Consider the following 25,549-nt stretch of genomic DNA (forward strand, 5'->3'; position numbering starts at 1 on the left):
GTGAGTAAGTCAGTATTAATAACGCAAAAGACTCATCCTTCACTAAAGCTGCAAGGCAAAGAAGTTTTCAAAAAAAATGGGTGTCCCAATTTCAATTGTTACGCATGTAGGTAATCATTGCAATGCAAATAATGCTAAACCTAAGCATTGCCACCCTGAGCCGTAAAGATAATTGCACCACCTATCAGCCGCAGAGAAATCGCAATTAAGGGCCTCTTACCACTGAGAACCAGAGGGGGAAAGGGGAAGCTGAACTCTAAAGCAAATACCTGAAAAGATTGGAGCAACCAAGATCAGTGCGAGCTTGATTTAATGCTTACCAGATCCAGAAGAGCTCTGACCTACATACTTGCAGCATCACTGAGCTGCGGACGAAGCCAGCTGAGCAGCGACGCAGCCGCAGGGGGAAGGGGATTTTAACGTGCTGAACATTAGAGAGCAGCCTCCCGGACGCAGCACTGCATCTGCTCCACAACCTTGGATTCTCCTCCTGGCTGTTTCTCTCAGGCAAAAATTACTGTGCCCCCTGCCCCTCAAAACCCCTCACATTCTCCACTTTTACAGAGAAACTGGGTTTTTTTGCTGCAGGTAGTGATTTAGAGGCTACAAGATAACACACACTGATTGAGTATTTTTCAATACCACAAGCGTAACGTGGGATTGTCAAAGCCTAGTGAGAACCAGGCTTGAGAGATCTCCAATTTGCTCCTTCGACAAGTTGGGAAACTTCACAGAACTCAGCCTGGATTCCCTGAACCGCAGGGATGGGGGCCAGCAAGGGCTGGACTCAGGGTTCTCAAGCACAGCTGCTCTAGCAGAGAGCCAGGTATGATTTGCTGGAAAGCGAGGTGTGACCATCAAATCTGAACAAGAACTAATCTACATGTAGGGGAGGATGAGACTTGCAGCAAAAATCCCCCTTTTTTTTTTTTCAGGAATACAAAAGATGGGGAACATTTTTTAAAACAAACAGCCACATCAACAAGGGGAAAAAATTAGAACTGGCTGGATCAGCATAAAACCAGAGAACACCAGGATTATTCATGTGAGACAGATGGTAGAAAGACATCGCTGAGCTCAAAGGCCTGTGCCACTGTTGTTTAAAGCAATCTTGCGACAATGCAGCAGAAGAGGAAAATTATTCTTCTCAGTAGAACTCTGGAAAACACTAATTACTGCATTTCCACTTCATTGAAACTTGTATTACAGGAGCATCCTTGAGAGGGTGTCGCTTTTCATCCAGGTTATACCCCAGCAATGCAAGACGGTGGGTGGCAGAGCCCACCGGTTGGATGAGAATCTGATTAACGCTGTCGTGGTTTAACCCCAGCCGGCAGCTCAGCCCCACCAGCCGCTTGCTCGCTTTCCCTCCCGGTGGGATGGGGGAGAGAATCAAAGAGTAAAACTGAGAAAGCTCGTGGGTTGTGATAAAGACAGTTTAATGGGTAAAGCAAAAGCCGCGCACACAAGCAAAGCAAAACGAGAATTCCTTCACTGCTTCCCATGGGCAGGCAGGTGTTCAGCCATCTCCAGGAAAGCAGGGCTCCATCACGCATACGGTGACTTGGGAAGACAAACGCCATCACTCCGAATGTCCCCCCCCTTCCTTCTTCTTCCCCAGCTTTACATGCTGAGCATGAGGCCATATGGTATGGAATAGCCCTTTGGGCAGTTGGGGTCAGCTGTCCCAGCCGTGTCCCCTCCCAGCTCCTTGTGCCCCCCAGCCTCCTCGCTGGTGGGGTGGGGTGAGAGGCAGAAAAGGCCTTGACTCTGTGTCAGCACTGCTCAGCAGGAGCTAAAACACCCCTGCGTTACCAACTCTGTTTCCAGCACAAACCCAAAGCAAAGCCCCATACTAGCTACTACGGAGAAAATTAAGCCTGCCCCAGCCAAAACCAGCACACACAGATAGACTGACAAAACTCAATAACCAAGTCCTGTCCAGCAGACACCAACTGTTTGGTTTTTTTCTTTATCGGCTTCTGTTTCTTCCTCTAATAACACCCATATTCCCCTTACATAACTCCAGGGATTCGAGATAGTTTAGAAGACTAAAGATAGGGGGGGAAAGAAAAGATTAAAAATAGAAGCACGCCTACCTCAGGCGTATTTGCAGCATCTACTTCCTAACCTCATCCTGAGTCCACCTCCACACGCTTGAGCTGCCCGATTTTCGTACCGTTTGTGCCCTGGCACCCTTGGAAAGCGTTTGGGCTGCTCAGAAGGCGCCCAGCTCGGACCCCGCAGTCGCTGTGGCTGCGTTCGTACTGAGGAAGATGCCACCGGGCGAGGGTCGCCCACCTCCAGCCTGTCCAGGCTGCCAACTTACAGCCAAATTACTCACTGTATTGCCAAATTACTCACTGTATGGGAGCCTTGCCGGCAGGGGGGCAGCTCCCCGGCCCCGCCGGGTCACGGCAGCCCGGCCACGGCGGGGGACACGCGGGACGCAGCCACGCGGTGGCGCCGGGGCTCGCTCCGAGCGGTCCGTAGGGCTCATCCCCGAAGAAATGGGCTCATCCCGGTTCTGTGAACTGAACGAAAAGAGTGGACTTGCTTTAAACGGGCTGAAGAACTACTTTAAGTGGCAATGTATAAAATGGTGAACATCCTTGATAACCCAGCGTGAGAGTAAGCGAACGAGGTTGGCTTTCAAGGGTTGCATGGCACAGGTCTTCAACCTTGGAGCTGTTCAAAGTCCAAAAAGCAGATTCGGGGCTGGTTCTGATGCCACAGATTATAAAGAACAGTTGCTTTGAGGTTTCAAAGTCCATGGGAATAAATATAGTGTATTTTGGAAGTCAGGCTAATTCAAAGCATTTTAAAAGAGATGGCAGGGAAAAAGGGACGGTCCAGTGCCTTTTTGAGATGGCTGAGCTAAAGCTAGATAAACTCACGACCAGACACAACACAGAACCCATCACCAGCCTTTCTTTGAGAGGGGGAAGAAAGGAGAACAGGCTCCCAGGGAGCTGCAGCACCCCTTCTCCTGGGCAGGGGTCCCTGCTTCAGCGGCACATTGTGTTCCTCTTCCCCCAGGAGAAACGCAGCCGTGGAAAAGGAGCAAAGCTGCCTGCAAAGCGGGTCAAGCGTGGAATGAACACCGTAGGATCCTCTCAGACAAGGCTCCTCCAGGTCCATCCCCCCCCCCCCCCCCTTTTTCTTTACGAAATCAGGAGGCAGAAGAGAGCAGTGGTCACTGACCAGTCTTGCACTGACTGCCAAGATAAAGAAGGGGTCTTCACAGCAAGCTTTGTAATTAGGCAGGGTGGTGGTGGGTGTTTTTTCAAACTCCTGAAAAATAAAGGCAGTTGGGAGCCAGGCTAAATAAAGCCTTTCAGCCCAATCGATCGTGCAGTTATCAGTTTAAACAGTACACTCCTCTTTGACAGTTCAGCACTTTTGTTTTTAAATGCATAATCCAGAAAACATATATTTAATTTTTATATTTAATGACAATTTTAAAAAACACAAAACAACTCCAAAAAAAACAGTTGTGGTTGGGGGAAATCTGATGAGGAAGATGCATACAGAAGTCAACAAGAGGACCAAATAGCAAAGGTTTAGTTTGATTTATGCAACCCTATACAACGATGCAAAATGGACAGTCTTCTCATCAGAAGCACCCGCCCACAAGTTTTCTTGCGGGATACTCACCCCTAATTGTGCTGCTCCTCTTCCAACACCAGTCCCAGGGCAGCGTAAGGTGGCATGATGCAGCTGTTGGCAAGGTCAGCAAAAACCAACTGATAACAGCTTTGAAGCTATTGGACCATCCCCTCCTATTTTTTGTAGTTGATGTTTTGCAAACCACAACTGAAGTCTTGACAGCTGCACAGCAGTTTGAGGAACGGGCCAACAGGATAAGCACCGATCCCGAGCCTCACGTACCGTAACCCGGTAAGATGCTGCTTCAAACACAGACACATCGGCTGGAAGGGACCGCGCTCTCCCCCCAGAAGCAGCACTAGCACCGGTGCCAGCTCAGCTGTGGCTTTTCCTAGCCCAGTCCTAAAAACTTCCAAGCCTAGATATTCAGCAGCCTTGCCAGTTAACCTGGTCCAGTGCTACAGTGCCCTCCTATTCTAAAACTGTTACGTCCAACCTGGTTTTATATGTTGGCTAATTATGTATATATAATATTTAGGTACTATTGGTGATTAATGTTTTATACACCAGCAGCAATCAGTTTAATCTCCATCCAAAAGCAGTTCTGTTCACCATAGAGTAATTAAGAGACCAGGAGCTGTAGTTCAATCCCTCTTAAAGAATAAAGCTTTTAAGCCACAGCACAATTTTAAAAGGCTAAAACATGCAGCACTGCTTCATTTAAAGCCAGAAGTGTTGTTTCAGCCTTTTTTTCCCCATATATATGCCAAAGAACTCAGGTCCCTTGCTCAAGAGAGCAGCTTGCCTTTATTCTCCTCCAAAAGGAGCACAGCCAAATGAATTAGGGCACCAAAATAACTTTTTAAAAAACCACAGTAGGCTGACTCATGAATTCTTACTCTGCAGGGCTTTTTTAGCATATTCATGGGTACTAAAAGATTTCTATTAACGCTTTACCTGTTTCCAACCTTCTCCTGGAACTTGCAGAGAACAAATACTCCGTGTAGGATGGCTGTAGCATGCAGAAGGCACCCTACACATTTTACAAGACTTCCAAACACATTCCTTTAACCTATGTAAAAACCCCTAAAACATCTCTTGAGTTTCCATAAGCGCTCAGCATACAGATTAAAAAAAAGGCAGCAATTAAAGAGTAAGTGATAAACGAGTGCGTGACAGGGGCATAAGAGAGTGGTGAGAGCAGAGCCACGCCTTCAATTAATTGAATTTGGAGCAGCATTTAATTTGAAATTCAAAGTTGTGATTTGATCACACTTGCCTCTTCTTACACACCATTTTTCCAGAATGAACAAGTGCATTTATCCTTCAGCCCCCTCCTGCTCCTTAGCTCACAGCTCCTCCAGTAGCAGGAACTGCACCCCAGTATTACTAAGGAAATGAAGGGGTGAGAGGGGAAAAATAGAGGGATGTGTTCATTGAACTATGAAAAAAGGCCCAAAATAAGCCTAGCACTAGCGTAACAGTTTTGTTTTTGTATTGTACATGAGGAAATCCTTTAACATTCAGGCTGAATTTCTAAACTGCAAGAGCAAAGACTTTTTGCAAAGGTTCTTAATGCACAGTTACTTTATGAAAATTACTTTCAGTGTTTACTACTATTAAAAAAAAAAACCAACCTCATGTGGAACATGGAAGCATGGATTATAGCAGGCATCAGCAACTCTCAGAAATCTTTTCTCTACTAACATTTCCAGATGGACTTCTGATACTAACCAGACTGAAACGCAGGCAGATGAAATGTCAAAGCTTTCATCAGCAATACGTACACTCACTGCCTTTCTCCCAAGGCACAATTTAGTCCGTTATCATCCAGACACGCAGGGAAGAGGAGGGTAACTGGCTCTGTGTGTCTTTGCTGGCCCCTGCATCAAGTATCCTTCCTGGGTATTGTCAGATCTAAAACAGGCAGCGCTGCCCAAGCATTCGAGGCAGGGCGACAGAACCTGTATGCAAATGTCAGCAGCTGGAAACAATCTGGCACAAGCATGAGCCGACAAACATACACAGTGATTTACCTTGGAGAAAATGTCCATCTACACGCACAGCACTCCCCATCAGTCACCAACGGAGCAGGGGCTGCTGCAGCAGCCAGCCCCATGCTCAGGGGCTCTGCGGAAGATCAGGGATTGCTGGCCAGGAGGCGATGGGAGGAGGGAATAGAGTACAGGATCGGAACAAGAAGAGGAAAGGTGTAGAAAGAATGTGAAGGGGAAAGACCCTGGCAAATCTATACACTTCAAATCCATCCCATGTTTCCTTTCAAAAGCAGAGTTACTGAATGTTTTCCTACATAGGAGTGTAATTTCATGACCCCTTAGTTTGGAAGGACAGGCCTCCACAAATGAAGGGTGTTTACTTCAGTCTGATATACAAATTCAGGTAAATGGCCAAGTGACAGGACATCAGTAAGAGTGACTTAAGTAAAATGCAATATGGAAAGCTCAACCCCCCCATCTGTCCAACAATAACAGGATTGTACTGACTCTACCTAAATTCTAAGAAACAGAAGAAAAAAGGGGAAGTTCTTAGAGTGGTTGGTAGGAAAGTGTCAAGTTTCATTCATGACTGCCTCCTGACAAGTCCAACCCAGTGTTAGCCCTCATCACTAACCCCTGGGTTTAATTATCCTGCTTAAGAAAATATTATTGAACTACCAGCAGATGGGATTTCCAGCTACTCCTATTTCGCATTTCATGGAATTTACCAGTCTTTGTAGTGAAGAAGGAAACGTCACCGATCTCCAAAACAAGTACAAATCCTAATTATGCTCATTTCTCTGCAGCCAGCGTCATCACAGTTTGAAGTGAAGGAAGTTTTGCTCAGGTGAACTTTAGTCAATCAGCTGCCAATAAATCAGACAGTAATTATTTCTACTTGAAGTTTTCTTTCTTCTTTTGAATCTTCCAAACATGCTTTTAGCTGGTTAGTACCACTGGTGGCCGATCTCCATCGGAGTGACTTTTTTTTTTGTTCATAATGTGATATTCTCAATGAAATCATCAAACGGCCAGTCACAGCACAATTATAGAGGAAAGTGCAAAAAAGTGGAGTGGCTTTCAACATTTTCCATCGATTCTACCAACAACTGCTTGCATTTGTGTACAGAGACTGAACAAATTAAGTGACTGCTCCCCCCCAGAGCAGGAGATGAGTCACACCAATTAAAGTAACAGGGAAAACAGAAAATAGGGCAAAGTCATTACTCTTGAAGGAATGGTGTCAATTAAGGCACAAAGGTCTATCTACAAAAACATTTACCAAGAATGGCAAGCGAAAGGAATTTAAAGTGAATGACTCTCTACAGCAAAGGATTTTTTTTTTCTACTACTGATCAAAGCAAAAGTTCCCGATATACTAAAAAAAGACACTTCAGTTGCACTTATTTTTAGTATGCACTTCTTCCTCTAAGAGATCAAACTGCAGAAGACTGAGCGCTCTCCAGAAACCATTTGGAACCCAACCTACAGGACAAGTCTGAATTTTTGCTGAAGAATAAAAGCAACCACTCAAGCCTTTCAGAAAAGGGATGAAGTAATGCTTGGTGAAATGCAGCACCTTCTTTGCAAGTTAGAGAAGTCAGCGGTCTTCCAGCAAAAAAGCAAGAAAGCCTCAAAAAGCGTGTCTAGGACTAGGCTTCCAGATCGGACGTTTGCAAAATTTCTGTAGTCTCCCTTAGAAGCAAGCAGCGTAAAAGTAAAAACTCCTCTACATTGTTGCAGTCTCTACATTGTGCCCAAGGAATTTAAAGTCTCGTAAACACTATGAGTATTAAGAGTCCTCTCTTAAAACAGCAGCCAGGTACGTCTTTTTAAGGTATGCCCATTAAGTTTCAAGCACAAGCCTTAAGAAGGCATAAAATTTGAATTTCTGTTTGGAACAAAATATTCAAATCAGGATTCAAATGCTGAAACAAAGTAGTAGAAAGGAAGTATTTTAACAGAAGTTAACATAAAACACAAACCACTTTTTCAGAAGGGAAGCTTGGGCAATACACATAGTACTAAATTTCAAGTTATTTCCTTTAATATTTAGAAAACTGGTTTTATTCTTAGTTTTTCAGAAAATGATTTTAAGTATTAGCACCTACATTGTAAGTTACTCAAACTTTGATTTACACTTAGAAAAAAAGCCATGCTCAATCAATTAAATTATCCTATATTCTTCCATTTTTTAATATTTCAGTAGAGCACCAAGAGGGAAAGAGAGCAACATGTCAGTAAGAAGCGAGCTCTGTCCCCAGCTGCATGACATCAGTGACCAGGCACCTCCCTGGGACAGAATTCAAAAGGTCAGAGTTTTCCAGCACACTCCAATCACCTCAGTTTTAGTTATTTAAGGTGGAAACTTCTATGCAAGTTTCTAAAACCCATCCAGCTACATGTCAGTTTATTCAACCACAGTTGACCTGAGATGCAATTAGGATTTGACGTTTTTCCATACTTAGTTCACAAGTTTATTATGAAAAACACTGCAGCTCTGTCCTGCAGTAACATTGTTTTACAGAAAAAAACAGTTCTGTTCAAAGTAATTCACTATCCTTGGACAATTACAAGGGACAACATGGTAGGGCAAAGAGTGGAAAAGGGAACTGAGTGCAGACAAAAAAAAATACAATTAAATTAAACAGTATTCCCTGAAAATAAAACAAACAAACAATTTCAGAACAAATATGAGGCCTTGGTACTTATTTTAAAAATGTTCTTTAAGCTTCAATGATTGTTTGCTGCTACCCTTATCTACAGTCATGCTGAATAAAGCTATAGCTAAATGGAAAGTTAAATGTATTCACGAGGTGTTAATGTCTACATCTTATTATTTGCAGTCTCTCAGAGAAAGCAAAAGTAACTACAAATAGCGCTATGCCAGAAACTGGTTTCTTGACCAACAATGTTGCTTCAGCATGCAATGAACTGGTTCATTCTAAAGTGGTCACAGTTGTTGACGACAAGAGGCTTTGTATTTGAATATGGCACGTCTTTTGGTCCATGTGAAAACAAGTTTGAATGTTAAATATTTTCTGACACTTTGGAGTTACTGTTGCTCTTCCCATTTCCTTTAGGTCAACATATGGTTCATGGCAATACTGTACAGGTCTAAAATCTCTTTACAGGAAGTAGTCTGGGGTGCGACGAGTAACATGCGGTTCACCTCTACGCGGTGCTGGATCAAACTGCAAACTGAAAAGCATAGGTATTAATTAAATCGCCAGCGTTCAGTTTACATTCAGGTATGCTTTATGTGTTAGTTACAGTAGCAGTGGTCTTAACACAGGTAAGTCTTTTCAAGTTTTTTCAACCCATTAAAGTCTTCTAGAACAAGTGTTTAACTTCTCCCACTCCTATTAGTATGTATTTATAATCCACACATTTTAAACTCCTCTTATGATTATTACTATGGACTGGAGAGAAATGAATCTTAGCTTTAAGACTCATAAATGGGTCAAACACTAGTAAACATTTAGAAAGTTCAAGTCTCCAGTAATTGTCAAAGGAAACAGTTTACACAATGCTTTTGCCTCATTTACTAGTAAAGTTGCTGCTGAGGTAGTTAATTAGAAACCTCATTAAAAAAGCCAGCATCCTAAGATCTGAAGATTTCGAAGATTCCAGAAGTCTCTTGCCCTCAGTTGACAGGAAGGCATTACCCTCAGACCTGACAGAGCACTCCTGCTCTCAAATCACATACCTCTATACTATTTCATTGAACTCCAGTTATACAAAACAAAAACAAGGAGTCTCGCTTTAATCTGACAGACATGATGTCAACAACTGTTCCAGATATCTGACTCCAAGACTTCAGATGCAACTAACCCAACAATTCCACGTTCACTTCCCTTCCCAAAAAGCATATAGGGAAAAACCATAACTTAACACAGTAATTAAGTGGTATCTTGCTACAGCAACTATCTTAAAATCATGGGCAATGTAAATCTCATTTTTAAACATACTTACAAGGAGTATTTTAGAGTATCATCAAGTTCCATAATTGCAGCCTGGTTGCCACAACGGTAACAATAATTTGGAGCACTGAAAATTGTTACTACATTCCGATCGTGGCACCAGTTGTACCCCTAGAGAGGGGGAAAAAAAGCCAAGTTAATTTGTTGTACCCCATATAACCCACCATCTGACTACTAAACTGAATTTTTAACACACAAAACCCTAAGTGGCATTTGTAGTGTCATTTTAAATAAGATTAAGGCTGTATCTTTATTTGTCTTCGAGAGAAAAAGGGTAAAAAAGGAATTTTGGCCTTCCTGTGTTGCTTCTTACTAGTAAGCATGAGCTAAACGTATTTTAAAAATAAATCAGCAGGAATTCTCCATTGCATTAGCATTAAAAAATTAAAACAGCAATTCTGTTTTACACAATCTGTTCTGAATCTTCAGCTGCAATCACCATAACCAGAATACACACATACATTTAAAAATCTTACCTGCCATGGGTAACTAGACAGTAAGAACAAAACCACACATCCAAGGTAAAAAGGAAAAACACATCTTTTTTTCAAGGCACACAAATTTGTCTGGATTTTCTTATCAAGGGACTCAGCATTTATGTTAAAGAACCTTTTTATCTACACAGAAATGCAATACCACATCTACTACTAAAGTCTGTTTTGGGATGTTACAGTAAACTTTCAGAAAAAAGGCCAAAATAAAGGTTACTCCACTGTCAAACTGAGAAACTCCTTTAGTAGCACATGAATACTGTCAAAATAGAATTTCTGGAAGACTCTCAGCTGGATCATCCATGGTCACAACAGCACATGCACTCCTCTGACACACAGAGTACGGTATTAATGCACCAACTATACAATCGAGAGTTTAAATGCACGGGCCATCCTACTTACCTCCATTACCAACTGATGAGCTCTTGAAACCAACGTAAGGCCATTAGCATGGTTAAAGGTTTCTGAAATATCCTGTCCAAATGTATAACCTGCACCTCGAGGAGAAATTCCCCAGCCACCACGATCATCTGGATCTGACCATAGCAAGTCACACATTGGACCCTGTAAGAGACGTAGAAGATGTTTCAGAAACGGAGTGCGAAAAACCAAAACCAAACCAAACCACAAAACACCTGCACACACGCCACCCCCGCACAACTTGTTGCAGCATCTCTTTAAGACTTAAAAAAAAAAAAACAAACACAGAAACCCATGCCTATCAACTACAACAGCTAGTGCAGTCAACACTTGGAATACTATCAAGAAGTTAATCTGAATGAAAAATTCTCATAGTAGTTCTCACCTCTGAGATCATTAAGTGGTACCTATTGAGATTCTAGACACCCTAAAATATGTTTCTTCGTTTAGGCAAGAGCATGCCCCTTACTTTTCCTTCAAAAAACTAGAACAGGAAGACAGGCACTTTCACATTGGTAAGTTGTTTTGAATTTCATTTTCAGCCTGTGTACTCAAATACCGAATATATGCTGAATCATGAATCCCACCACGAGTTTAGAGAATTATTTTTCAGTACCTCATGGGGAACTTCCTGCAAGCGATCAAGTGCTCTGATGTGATCCAGTGTATCTATCGACGGAGAGAGGCCACCATGTAGACAGAAAATCTGGAAGATTTAGACATATGAAGTTTATCTCATTCATTTACATTCATTATATCAGTGCAATTATAACTGTTTAGTATAAATGATTAGAGAAAATCTGCAAGAGATTCCTTTAAAGCTGAGAGCTGACAGAATACAGTGTTAATAGCTCCCTTTACAAAGTTAAATGCTACTAGTTGTAAAATGTCAACATACCTGGCCATCCACCAAGGCAGTTAGAGGCAGGTAATCAAAAAGGTCTGTAAAGTATTTCCAAACATTTGCATTTCCGTATTTTCTTAAACATTCATCATAGAAACCATATACTTGTGTGATTTGCCTGCTTTCATGGTTCCCTCGAAGAATTGTGATACGTTCACGGTAACGGACCTAAACATAACGATTTACTTTAGAGGCATCAAAATACATACGTCTTCCCAAAAACCAGAACTTGCACCCCTCACCCCCCGTCATATGTCAATAAAGCAACAAAACCCACACCCTTTTTAAGATGAAGATTCAATTATAACCTTTGAGAAAAGAAGGGATAATTCATTCAAATCTTCAGCTGCCAAATACTTTTGAGATTAATTACAAATGTTATTCATTGTTACGAGTGGACTTCACCACACCTGTGCATGAAGCTGATATCTCTCCAAGCAAATTCTAAAAGATTGCTACTTAGGCAAGTAAAAAATAAATACAGCACTCATTTTAGAAAAAGTTCAGGCTTGCACCTGAACGTTAATTTTTTTTTATTCCCAGAAGTATCTTAGAAAACTGAGACGTTTCAGTTTTCATACGTATAATACGGACGTAGTGCAAATCATAATAGATATTAAGTGTAGTCAGGATAGTAATTATATACATTTCATATAGAATTGTACAGCTGAGAAGAAAAGTTACCTTAAGAGCTACAAGCAATGTGACTGTTTCAACTGAGTAATAGCCTCTGTCAACATAGTCCCCCATAAACAAATAGTTTGTGTCTGGTGATTTGCCTCCAATTCTGAAAAGTTCCATGAGGTCGTGAAATTGTCCGTGGACATCTCCACAGACTGTGACTGGACATCGCACTTCTTGTACATTAGATTCTTTTGTCAAAATTTCTTTAGCCTATAAAACAAAAACCACAGAAATCGTGAGTTTGTGTATGAACAGTCATTTTATTCAAAGTATGCTCTACCACTTCCAGCTCTCTACTACCTGTTCTCTTTATCAACTCTTGTCCCTTCCTTCTCTGAAGCACTTGGGATAAGGGTTTATCTACTTAAAACAAAATTTTGCCTTATGCAATCCTGTATTAGTAGCAGAATTTTGTTTTGGTGTTTTCTTCCCTCCTCAAGGAGGGTATTTTAGAATTAATTTCCAGTGGTGGGGGGGGGACGACCAAATGACTCAGACTTTCTACAAAAATAGTTCCATGAAGCATAAGACAATGATCATCACTGCTACAACTAAAGAAGTTCATAAGTATTTTGAAAAATTAAATCTAAAATCATGCCAATGTCTTATGACCAACCTTCCAAAAGCCTGAACTCAGACATGGCCAAAACCGAGATTCTCCCTCGGGGAGGTGAACACAGCCATATCAGCTAGCAAAAGCTCCCAGAGTTCTACACTTCAGACACCAGTTTGCCACCCATCTATACATACATCTTTGAATGCAAAGGCAGAGAGTCCTACACGAAGCAGAATTGAGAATGTCTAACATCCAGTGGCATCGCAATTGCAGAGCAGGTGCTTTACCAGCACAAGCTTTCTGAACAAGTTTTGTGTTTAAGTGCACACGAGTAACACCAAGTTGTGTCTTTATAAACCAAAGCAGGCAAACATCTTTGTCGTCACCATTTTTTCCACAAAATCACATACATAAAAGTTGCAGACAAAGGCAATTCATGTGAAGAACCACAAGCTAAATACAGCATCGGAAAGGTAATTTTGAAATAATGCAACAATTCCTTAATCGTACCATCGCACTGCCAGTTGTTAGTTTGTTCTCATAAGTCACCAAACACGTGCCACCATAATTTTCTAAATCAAGAGGGTATTAGAAATATAAATAGTAACAAGTTCACAAGTTACCATCTACAAAGATTTCCATGCCTTTCAAGCACCAACGTTCCTATTCAAAAAGGATCCCTTTTTTTACCTGATTACCAGAATGACAGGAGAATATATAGAAACTGTATTCTATTTTATAATCCAAGATGCCTGTAAGGCTTGCAGAAACAGCACCAAATACCACCTATGCACAGGCCACAGTGAATCCAAAATATTCTGAAGCACACACGAATAAGAGACAGATGGAAGTGTAACACCACACTCATTTTAGGGTCACTTTTCTTAACTTTATCAAACCTAACCTGACAATTAAAGCAGCACACTCATTTTTGGGGGGTTTCTGCTAAGCAAGGAAGTATTTTGAGACAGTAGAAAAAAAATTCATCATAATGTGAAAAGCATTAGATTTTAAAAGGTTAGGAAAGAAACATTTGAAGTTAAAATCTAAACAGTATATTAAATACTGGGTATTGACATGAGCCAAGCTATTAAGAAACATGCTGCTGTGTCCAAGTTTCCACTCTATTCATGAAGCCATTAGCTGGACTGTGACTGACACCCCCGCCCCCAAAAGTGGTCTCACTGTTCCGGCATATTGTCCAGGCTCACCACCACAGTCACCACTTCAAACAAGAAAAGTGCCAGCAACACATAGTTTTATGATGGAGATGCATGAAATTCAACATTTCATTCAACACTGGATAGAAATGCAAAAATGCAATCATGGTTAAGCACCCTGCACAGCACAGAGCTTTAGATACTACAGCATGAGCAACAGAGTTAAATCACTCTGCGGACATATTTACATCAAAGGTCAATCTCATGTGACAGTTTCCACTCAGGCTGTGCCTAGTACTAAAGATAGGTCATTGCTGGCTTGTGGTAGATGCTAAAAGTGTAGATTTATTTTAAGATAGCCTGACTTAAGTTCATTTTAATGCAGTGACACTCACCGGATGTTTTGAAGGTGTTTTAACAGCCTTAGCCTCTTCTAATACACAATTACATTCAGAAGCATTAGCCATCTTAATTCTCCTTTTGACAGAGAATGTTGCAGATACTTACAGCGCTTCAATATAAAAAACCTACTCTTTAATTTAGAATATTTTCTACTGCCTTATTTTCTTAATACACTGGAAGCACTGCACAAAGAACGCAGTATTCTTTTTTCATCAAAGGTATGCAATGTTTATGCTGACTGAGATTAAAATGGCATATTCCTCAGCAACAGAGTTTTTGCTTCCTCAGTTTCTGAAATATTAAATCACTCAGATATGCATATGACCAAACACGTAGATAAGTCAGACAGCTACTCTGATGGAAAAGACTGTTCCAGGTCAACCTGCAAAACAGCAATCTCTATTTAAATCCTGCAATGAAGGAATGCTGGTGCAGGGATTTCAATATTTCCACATTCTGAAACAAGTTTCATGAAATACTGCCTGATGAACTGCTTAGCCCATTTACAGTCTTGTCATGTCCCACAGCATTAACAGGGGCATATACTGAAGTGCTTAAGCAGTATACTTGCCTCTACAGAAGAGCTTCAGCAGAGCTGAAAGTGGAAAAAAATAACACCCTGAAAACAAGCCACCAAGTGGTCCATCAACCATACCCCAAATTTCCACATTAAATTAATTCCTATAAAAGAGTAAAGCAAAAATTGTTTTAATATAACATAATATAACAAAACCACAAGTTGGTAAGACTTGGTAATATTACCATTTCACAATTCAAGTTTCACAAAAGTGAAGCTATCGCGAATATTGCTGAAGTATCTGTGACCCTGACGTTGCAGTGGACCACGCACCGCCCTGCGCGACCTCATCTGGTTCCACTCCCTCTTTATCGATCCCTTGCCCAAGATCCACGATGACACTGCTTGCTCACCCGCATCACACAGCTCCATCCCTGTCCATCCCCATCCATCCTCCCCGCACCAGCCTCCCACACTTCCTCGCCCAGAGGAAGCAGCAGAGCACTTCAGCCGCCTTCAACACAAGACAGAGTACTCCTCTGTCAAACCACCTGATGAGGGAGAACTAGGGGACAGACACACACCCAATTCCTTGTACTTCAAAACCCCAGCAGCCTATTGCCAAGAAGGATAATAGTGCAATACCTTTGCAGTATTTTGACAGCAACATTTTGAAACATCCAGGTTTCATTGCCTATCACTAGGATAAACAGTTATGCAATTCTGAAACAGATTTTTCTTGAACACTTATCAGTGCTTTTACTTCTCAGTCTTTTTTCAGTTCTTAACAATTCTTAATATTAAGACAGCCCTGAACTTCTGTATGTCTTCAGTCCTCATAAGTACTCCACGCCACAGAAAGTTTAACTTGTGATGGTATTCTACAATTTAAAAAAGATGAATAAACTTAAGCAAAGACTTGATGTCAACAGCATACTACATTATAAATTGTAAGACCCTAACTTCAAATCAGCTTAACTATCTTTTCAGCACTACACACTGATTTCAAAACAAGTGCAAACGGATACAGATTAAGAGTGAAAAGAACCCATTATTTCAAACTGATAAATGCTAATTTTACAGCCAAGCACCAATGAAGTCTAACGCAGAAAAAACACAAAGCAGTAAGAAACAGTTGCACAAGAAGAGCCTAAGAGGAACTAAGTAAAATGCTGTCATAAACAACACTTGCCAAGGTGGAAAGTCACATATTTTACTGAGAGCAATCTCAAAGTTCAAACAATAAGGACGTATCAAATACACTTCAGCTTAGTCATAGTGACTGGAATTCGTTCCTACTTGATATCTGAAATATTGGCTTACTCAGCCATTTCTCTGAAAAGAGGCAACTTGTACAATCCCAAAACACCCAAAAGACAACAAGAATAAAACCAATATTGGTTTAAACACACAAGAAAAGAACAGATTTTCACTTTATTGTAAAGCAAGTAGTACTGCATAAAAATACAACCTAGTATTTAAGAATTAAAACATTCCTGGACTGCCACACGTCTTCTAAATGGCCAGATGAACAGTAAAGCACTGGTTTGTTGCCTTTGTTTACAAAGCACATCTTTTATGCAAAACACTGTTCTTATAATACAAAGATTAGCTTCATTGTTTTAAGACAATGCAAGATCCAAGCACAAACTCTGCATTTTATAATGAACAGTCAGGGACAAGAATTAAAAAAAACCCGTATGACCATTAAAGCTACTACCATATGATTTTCAGATCTTCACAATTTTATTTAATGAGATGCAGCGTTCGTATGTATGCAGAGGTATCTCTTATTTCCCCTGTCCCCTGCATATATTTTTATCCTATATGCCACAGATTAAGGCTCAGAGTCAAGTGCCATAAAGGCTATAATCCATCCACTCTCTTTCTCAACTCACTCTACACCGAGGACAAGCTAGTTTCCCTCATAAGCATAGTATATCATCTACCTTGCCTCACAGAATTCATTGCAAGTGGTCCATTTCTCAAAAATCATCTGAATCCATCTGTACCCAAATTCCTTTGTGTTTCCAGAACATACCAGTTATTTCTCAATTACTCCTACCCCTTCTCAGATCCGTAGATTCTAGCAGGTGCTCTGACAGCTCAAATCAAGTATCTACCCTGAAAAACTCTGCGGCACATCAGGGGGGAAAAAAAAAAATGCAGTAAACATTACTGTGTCTTTGCAGAATTGTAGAACAGTGCTTGAAACTGCTGCAGAGCAGTGAAGTAGTGCTATAAAGCACTCATCAAAAGATTACCACTAACTCAGTAAAGGGCATACAACCATTATTTTAACTAGACAACATAGCTCCAAAGTCATGGTTGCAGATGGTAATGTGTCATTCTTGGCAGACCAGACTTCACACCTGCAACCCACCATGCTGTCTAGTAAAGTGTGTGTTGAGAAGCATCCACTGTAACCAAGAAAAAAAAAAAAGGTATTTGTAGTTACCATAAAGATATTTCGATGAGATCGAAGACTTCAACCACACCCATAATTTCCTGTCGTCAAGACGCACAGGATGTGACTAAAGGCACAATGATCAGCTAATTGGGATGAATACTGGTTTTAGCTGGCCAAACATCGTGGCCTGGAGAGATTCCAGTTGCAAGCAAAGTCACCCATTACAGTCAGCAAGTCTTCTGCAGAGTCAATGCATTTGTTTCCTTCAATTTAAGGGTTTCCCCCCCACCCCTTACTTGCAGAGGAAAGAGAACATGTTCAGACAAAAGATGGGCTCACCATTTTTAGAGCAAAAGGTATTTTCATTCACTGTTTGACATTTTAAACAAAAGTAGAGAAATGAGGTCTCCAATATCAGCCTTCTGTGAAGAAGGTATGACAGCAGTCAGATGAGACACAAATGGGAAACCGATTTATGCTGAGCTTTGGAATCCACTGAGTTCCATGTGGACGTATAAGTAGGAACAAAATTAAAATACAAAGCTCCCCATTGACATTTCATTATTTAGAATTCCAAAGTAAGTAAAACCGGGATTTCCATCCACACAGAAGCAGCCACAGCAGCAAAGTACTCTTTTCCCAGGACTGAAAGAAGATAACCGATCTGCTTTCTCTCTGGTTTTGCGACTAGCACCTATACCTCCATTTCTAACCTCTTTCACTACCAGCGATACTGAAGGTTTAGAACTCAGCGAAGGAAAACAAGGCATGCCTGGTCAAAGAGTCACAGTGCAGGTGCTTAGAACACATGTGTCACGATGTGGTCACTACATTTGTAGCCCTTAATTTTCTTGGGATAGGGCAAATAGAAATAACAAATGAACTCAAAAGTTTTATTTTAATTCAAAGTGCACAAAATGAAAGTTTAGTAGCTTATGTATCAGTGACTATTTGTCAGTGAACAAGAACAGGCAATTAACTAACCAAAAAAGCATAAAATCCAATCAGCATTGTATTTCACAACACACAGCAAAGTACCCTTCTTCACCACTCCACAACACAGCAACAACTGCTCCCTTACTCTTTTAGCAATTCCTGTTTGGTTAGAAGAGAGTCCAGTTAAACACAAGATGGTAGCCAACCAAGAGATCAACCCTAATGCCAGTACTGCATATAAGATTAAATGAGACAACCACCTTCCTTTTTCTCCTGTAAATTCTAGAAGGTCTACAAAAAAGCATGCAGGCAGTAAGCTTTTGCCAAATAACCCTCTATGCCTTTGTATTACAACGTAATAACTGCAAATGACCATTCGCAGCCTTGACAGTCCCCTCAACACTTCAATTTGGAAAAATCATGAGCAGTCTTACATACTCAGCATTAACTGAAAGGAGTGTTCTTTCCCTCAGAGGCAGATTTGGGAGAAGGAAAGGGGAACTGCTATTTAGGTATCAGTAGCTGACAAGACCAGATGAAAAAAGAGGATAGGAAGGGGCTCCTCTGAAAGAACTCAATGTCATTATTTTGCTTCATACAAAAGATCTTAGTGTCTTTAACTTTGACTTAAAAGAAAAACAAAGTCTAGAGAAATCTTTTTTAAAAACTATATAGGAGGCCAAATAGCTCAGGAAATCCAGATGCCTTCCTCGCTACATGGGAGTTCCAAGAAACACAGCAACAGTAGTAATGCATGAATCTGACCACTTACACAAAGATGGTCTTCAGTCCCGTCTGTAGAACAAGCTGTATTCATTTTGTATCATTCAAGTTGTTAAAAAAAGAAATAGGCTAAAGCTATTCCCAAACTACTTGCGCCTGATATCCGCAAGTCCAGCTTCATGTAATAAATTCAAAAGGTTTTCAACCCTTTTGCTCAAGTAACTCCAACCACAGGTAGGCACGGTCACATTAAAGCTACAGTCAGGATGCCAAGTGGAGGATGGGGTAGGCACATGTGTCAAAACTCAAGAAATGTACTTCAAAACCAATTAGCAAGCATGTAACACCTATATTGGAAGGTATTTTCAATATACCCAGCAGAAATATTGGAGACCTGACTACTGAGCAATTGAGCTGCAGTATTTATTCCTTCAGCCAGGAATAAACTGTTTTTCCAGCTCCACATACTACCTAAAGAAAAGGAACTGAGGGCAACAACTGTGTTACTGAATACAGGTGTAGTGTTTAAGGATCCCTAAGCGAGGATGGAAATTCAATCGCTGCTCCTTTGATTCCCTTCACACAGCCTTTTGTACAAGGCCTCCTTAACCCATGCCAGACACAGCCAGACAGGTTAGGCTATTACACTGTTTAAGGCAACCCAGATGACTAACTGAAAATGGCTAGGGAGCAATCACGGAGCAGCACTGTCATCAGATCTGAGGAGGCAACAGCCTCACCACAGGTCGATTTGGAAGAGGACATCCATCTATAGCCTCATCCCTGTCCTGAGCCTTAAATCTGTAAAACTCAAGTAGGAACTTGCTCTGACTTATGAGCGCTTACTTCTGGTACCTTAAGCTATGCCCAAATTAACTTCTAAAGCAACACAAAAATATCTTTCACTCCTATTTGATCACAACTGACATCGTAATTAAAAAAAAAAAAAAATCTAACTGCCAGCACAACTCAATTTTCCAGAATTTCCTAGAATTGAAAAAATTAGAAAGCTGCTGAGGCTACAAGAATTGGCACATACAAGACTAAATTCTCATACGCACACCAAAATGTTCTAAGTATAATCAGGACTAGATGAGAAGGCTGGCAAGGTTGACACTTCAAATGCCTTTTGTGTAAAGAGACAATTTCCATTTTATATTACCAACCATCACAAAAAAACCCCCACAGAACACTGGGAGTGAAAGGAACTTTTTTTGTGGAAGTGTTCCAGAATAATCTAAAACACAGTTATTAAAGTGTCACAAAAAAGCTTTTCACAATACATCTGTAACTCTTCAGAGATGGAAGGTATAACTATATGCACCCATCAATGGCTTGATCCCCAGGTATGTTCAATGAAGCAGTAGCAAAGGAGTCCAAAATCTCCTGGTTTCCCACAGCCCCTGGAACAACTAAAGAGGGCCCTCCCGCCATGGGCAGTAGTTTAAGGATTTCCCTATTAGTCAATCCAGAAGCCAATGCCGTAGCGAGGAGGAACTGAAATGCTGTGCCTTCCAGACCCACATTCTGCTTCTGCCAGGGGTAGGGGTGGAGGGACACAGAAGTTGTCCAATACACAGCCCACCGCATAGAAACTCTCACTAGCTGGGAATTCTGTTGGGGCAGGTTCTTCAGCTGATTTACAGCAAGTTCAGACAGGAACATTCATTTTTACAATCATCTTTAGTTTGAAGAACAGTTATATGTGATGGTTACATGTAAAGATACGGGAATGCAAAAGCTAGCTAATGGAAAAGCCCTTGCAAATACAGCTGGGGACAGTTTAAAACATTCACTTCTGCCCAAAAATAATCAGCTAAGAAAGGTAACTCCCCAACAGCAGAGGAGGCAGAAGGGAACATGTGCCCCTCTCTGTCTGAAAAAGAAGTGGGGCAGACATCTCAGGACACTAATAGCTTAAAACAGAGGAGTGAGATCCACAAAACTTGCCAGTCCTGTGCGTTAGAGGAACTGAACTTTGATTGCAGGGGGGGTTGACCAAAAAGAAAGCTTCATGAATAACATACTGCCCTCCCAGAACTAAGGCACTTAACATAAGCTGAATGAAGCTCACACAGCTGCAGTGGGTATATGCATGTTTGGTTAGTTCTCGTCTGCAATCAGTCTCAGGAAATCTAACTTGGAAGATCTGGTTTTAAACAAAGGTGAAAGTTCTGCAACAGAAAAAAAAAATTAGAAAAATAAACCAGTAACAAGGTACATACCAGAGAACAGCATGGCCCAGAAACATATTTATACTATGAAAATTAGCACTGGTGACAAATCAAAAAGCAGGTGTAATCAAGATCATTGTTACAGATCAAAAGCTGCAGGAGACAAGGCTTGAATCAAGGTTTCTTGAATGCCTTTACCAGTATCAGCCCTTCACTTAGTTTTAAAAATTTTGGCTAGCAGCACTGTCTATTCAGACGTATTTTACTAGTAACTCAAGTACACAGGAAGAGAACCCTGAACACTCTACACAGCATATATGACCAAATTGTCTTCTTTTCCTAAAAACTAGATGCCATGTTCAAATCCACTTAATTACAGACTAGTATTTCCAGGGGAGAGACTCTGATACCTCTGCTGCCACCTGCACTAGATACCTTCCGAAATAACCAACGAAGACTCTATCCACAAATTCAACTCATTCCTTTGTGCATTTTTAGACTGCCATCCCACCTTCCTGAGCAACGTACTACACCCCCACCTCCTGTGATAAAGGGCATTTTATACACCACAGTGAGGAGACAAGACCATTTCCCTCTACCCTCACAAAGTATGGAAAAGAACAGTACTCCAAAACAGCATCCTTTCATTCAAAATGGCCAGTGGAAAAACCCTCACCTGGCAATAAAGGACTTCCTTTCTCCTCTGTTCAGGGACAACACTCAATAAACAATTCAGCATTAACAGGACAAACACTGCTAATACATAACAGTGACTATGGTGTACGTTCTGACCGCTTCTTCAAAACTTACACTTATCAAATCCTTAAGCAAAGCATGCACAATTGGTCACACGACTGATGTACCATAAAATACAGAGCACGTATTAAGCCTAGCATAACTTAACTGCCACTCAGAGGTTCATATTTTTTTCAAATCATCTGTGAAAGTATTATGTATTATTCATGGTTACAAATTATTCCTAGACTTAGAAGACATTTCTGCCCAGTTACCACCACCACCACGCAAGTAACCAGGCACAAGGTGAGAGGCACTAAGAAAGTAACTGGGATGCATGAATGGCCACACTTAATAATTATGTTTGTAAATAGCTGTTATGTTCTTTAGATATCAATACTGAAATACAAGAGAGCCCTTAGGCTTATTCTTATTAGACAGGCACCAGTCTGCACACACAAAGTCCCAGCAGATCAAGAAATACCAGTCAGGAAGATCATCTAATCAAATAGTGTCACAGGGAAAAAGCCCTCGCAAAGATTTATTTGTTTATTTTAACTAGCCCTAGCTATAATTCAATGTGGTGAAGAATGACAGTTTATACCTAGTAGGGTCTTTATCTGTCCTTTGGAACAGTAGCTATGTTTGACACTGTCTTTAACACATTAAGCTATTTATGGAAAAACATAACCTTTGGGTGTGATTACATCCACGAAACTACTTAAGACAATCAAAACATGAAGCACAACTCAGCGAAGTTTCTAAGAGTCAGTGCTGGAAGCATGGAAACACATTAAAGCAAATGCTGTCCCTCAGCAGGAGGACACCGAATTCAGCTAACACCCTGCTTTCACAAACACAGCTCCCCACTCAAGGGGCCAACTTGATGGAAAACTCAGACTTCGGGGGCCTACTTCCAATTCCTTGCATCAGCAACAACGTAGAAACTTAACTACTATTAGCAGGAAGTCCCAGTAAATCCACCTGTAGTTATCAGCAACAAATCATCTCTCCTTAACATAAACAGCCATGTGGCTGTACCCTGCAAAGTGCTGACCGCAAACCAGTCAGATAAGGAATTTCAGCTCAAGCACAGCACCCCGCTACCCAGAGAAATACTACCTTTAGTCTGGAGCTGGCTCATATCCACCCAACTTGAGGGAAAGAGGTTACTGGTAAATGATTTTTTCCAGGTAGACTTCTCTCACATGTTCTTGTGGTCTCATCTCAAAACACAGCGGTTAGACACACAACTTTCTGTAGCCTTTCCCTTCATCCACCATTATTCTGGTGACAAGCATTACGCATTTATCCAGAAATAGAGCTCATTTCCATTCTTCACTGGGAAAAAATGAAAATGCCATCTCGCACAACAATGACGACTGGAACTACAGTATCTTCTGTACGGAATTTCTAATGGTATGCCTACTCCACACCTATGGAAAACTCCCAGTAAATTGAAAGCTTTTTGTATATTCCTCATGCTCCTGCAAGTTACCATACTACCTTACAAAACACACCCGCTCATGCGGTACTCAGGGCCCTGTACCAGCATCACTTTATAAATGATGGCAACTGGAAGAGTCGCCTCTCCAACAAAGCAATACAAGGAGGAAGCTGGACCACTGTCATTAGACACACACATGGAAAACAGTCAGGCAGTGACATTGCCACTTGTTTGCAACAGAATTTAAAATACACAAACTGTATCAAGTGGTACCAATTTCAAGTTGCTAGAATACTAGTCAACTAAAATTTGGACTTAAGCAAGAACCCGTCTAGCCAAAAACACTGCAAGTTCTTTAATAAGTTCACAGACAGTCCTCTGGAAACAATTTGCTTCCAAAACAACACGCTGTAGTATTTGAAGGCATGATGCCAAATTTAAAATATTCTAATTACTTCTCATGGCAGGTATGCAGCCTTCTTTAGAACCCAATACATCAATAACTTCCTGTATTCCTTAATTTCTAGTTCCCAAACAGTCCACAAATACTATCTCCTTCACTCTAGAAATGTAGGAATACAGAAAACCTTCAATAACTGAAAAAATCTGCTCAGCTATTAAGTTACATCCAGAATTAGAATCCAATTGGAAAATGCAGCTGGATGCTACTAGAAGAAATTTTTCCTTGAATTTCCAAAAGGCAATCTATCCTGGCTGATTTTAAGACCCTTCTAAACTATAAATGCCTCAATCAGCACAGTACTCTAACATCCAAGTTTCAACATTTTCAATCCGCCACCATAAAAATAAATAGCTATATGGGATCTCAACCGTCTATTCTGTGAATTTCATGAAACCCAGAATCTTCTTCAGAGCAACCAAAGTCCCAAAGCTAATCTACCCTTCAATTAGTTATAAATGCGTCTGTGCTTATTTATATCATGGGGAAACAAAAAAAAAAAATCAAAGCTGTTACGTTCAAACAGCAGCTCTTTACCCCGCGTAATTTTCAAATGATTACCATAAGCTTTTATTTTCATGGTAATAACTTACTCTTTTGAGGCTGCTTTAAACTTTTAACCGTATCGTGACAGTATGTCGCGTCGATTCACGCGCGACCCTCCGCACACGACGGCCGGCCAGACCGGCAGCCACCACCCGGCCACGGGCACGGCTCTCCCCCGCCCAGCCGAGGCCGTCCGGGGCGGTCGCGCCAAGCGGCGCCCAAGGAAGGGACAGGACAGCGGGGAAGGGCCGGGGCCGGTGCAGCGCCGGCCGGCCGGGGCTCCCCACCCGGGATGGCGGCCGCGCTCGGGGGTCTCTCCCGAGAATCCCGGCAGCGGCGCCATTTTAGGAGGCGATGAAAAGGCGGGAGGCGGAGCTAAGCTCCCAGCGCAGCGAGAGGGGGCGCGGATCCGCCCGCGGAGGGGCCGCGGCTCGCCCGGGTCCCCGGCCCGCTGCCCCCGCCGGCGGGTGGGGCGGCAGCCAGCCCCGCGGAGCCGCCCGAAAGGCCCCGGCCCGCCAGCCCGCTCGCCCCGACGCCTCTTCCCGCGTCCCGCCCGCGGACCCCCCGCCTACCGGCGGAGAGGCGCCTCCCCCGCCCGGCAGCACCTTTCCCGGCTCCCCGGCCGCTCGCCTTCCCGCCGAGAGACCGTCCCGGCCCCGCGGGCTCCCCCACCGGGCGCCGCCTCCCCGCGGCACACCGGCCCCTGCCCCCACCGCCGCCCCGCTGCCCCTCACCCGCCGGCGGGGAGCGACCCCGCCGCCGCCCGCTCGCCGCGCCTCACCTTCTCGCAGAGGCTCTTCACCTGCCCCTCGGAGAGCTGCTTGCACTCGTTGAGCTGCTCCACCCACTGGTCGAGCTCCTTGGTGAAGACCTTCTCCTCCATCCCGCTCTCCCCCTCCTCACCGGCTGCTGCCGCACCACCCCGGAGGCCCCTGCGATCCGCGCTCCCAACGGCAGCAGCGGCGGCCGCGACGCGGCAGGACAGGCGGCGGGTACGGAAGCGGCCCGGAGCGCTGCGAGTCGGGCGGCCGGCACGGCGCTCTCCGCTGCTGCAGCTCTGCCGCCCGCTCCCTCGCACCAGACCGTGTAATGGCCGCCGCTCCTGACGTCACCGCCTCGGCTTCCACTACGGGGAGGGGGTGGGAGACGCCATGGGAGGCAACGGCGCATGCGCGGTCTCTGGGCGGGACCGCGCCTGCGCGCCGGCCTGGGCCGACCAGGACCAGCCCGACCGGCAGGACGGCGGCGGCGGGATGGAGCCGAGGCGCGTCTGCGCCTGCGCGGCCCCGCGCGGCACAAAGCGGCGGGGGCGGATGAGGAGGCGGCGCTTGCGCTCTGCGGGTGAGGGGCTGCCGGTGCATGCGCGGGAGGGGGCTGCCGGGAAGCGTCTTTGCT

At 42.8% G+C, this 25,549-nt stretch overlaps 1 protein-coding gene across 1 annotated transcript; it reads right to left on the reverse strand.

Moving 5' to 3' along the window:
• Positions 1-8,059: 8,059 nt before the first annotated feature.
• On the reverse strand, positions 8,060-25,251 carry PPP2CA (protein phosphatase 2 catalytic subunit alpha). Its single transcript, XM_075510432.1, has 7 exons — positions 24,936-25,251; positions 12,089-12,298; positions 11,399-11,572; positions 11,117-11,206; positions 10,483-10,644; positions 9,582-9,700; positions 8,060-8,807 (listed from the first exon to the last, which is right to left on the reverse strand). Exons 1-7 carry the CDS (start codon positions 25,035-25,037, stop codon positions 8,735-8,737), a joined length of 930 nt encoding a protein of 309 aa, XP_075366547.1. The 5' UTR covers positions 25,038-25,251; the 3' UTR covers positions 8,060-8,734.
• Between the last annotated feature and the right edge of the window lie 298 nt (positions 25,252-25,549).

This window comes from Mycteria americana, chromosome 8 (genome assembly GCF_035582795.1).
Source record: "Mycteria americana isolate JAX WOST 10 ecotype Jacksonville Zoo and Gardens chromosome 8, USCA_MyAme_1.0, whole genome shotgun sequence".
In the NCBI taxonomy this organism is placed as follows: Eukaryota; Metazoa; Chordata; class Aves; order Ciconiiformes; family Ciconiidae; genus Mycteria; species Mycteria americana.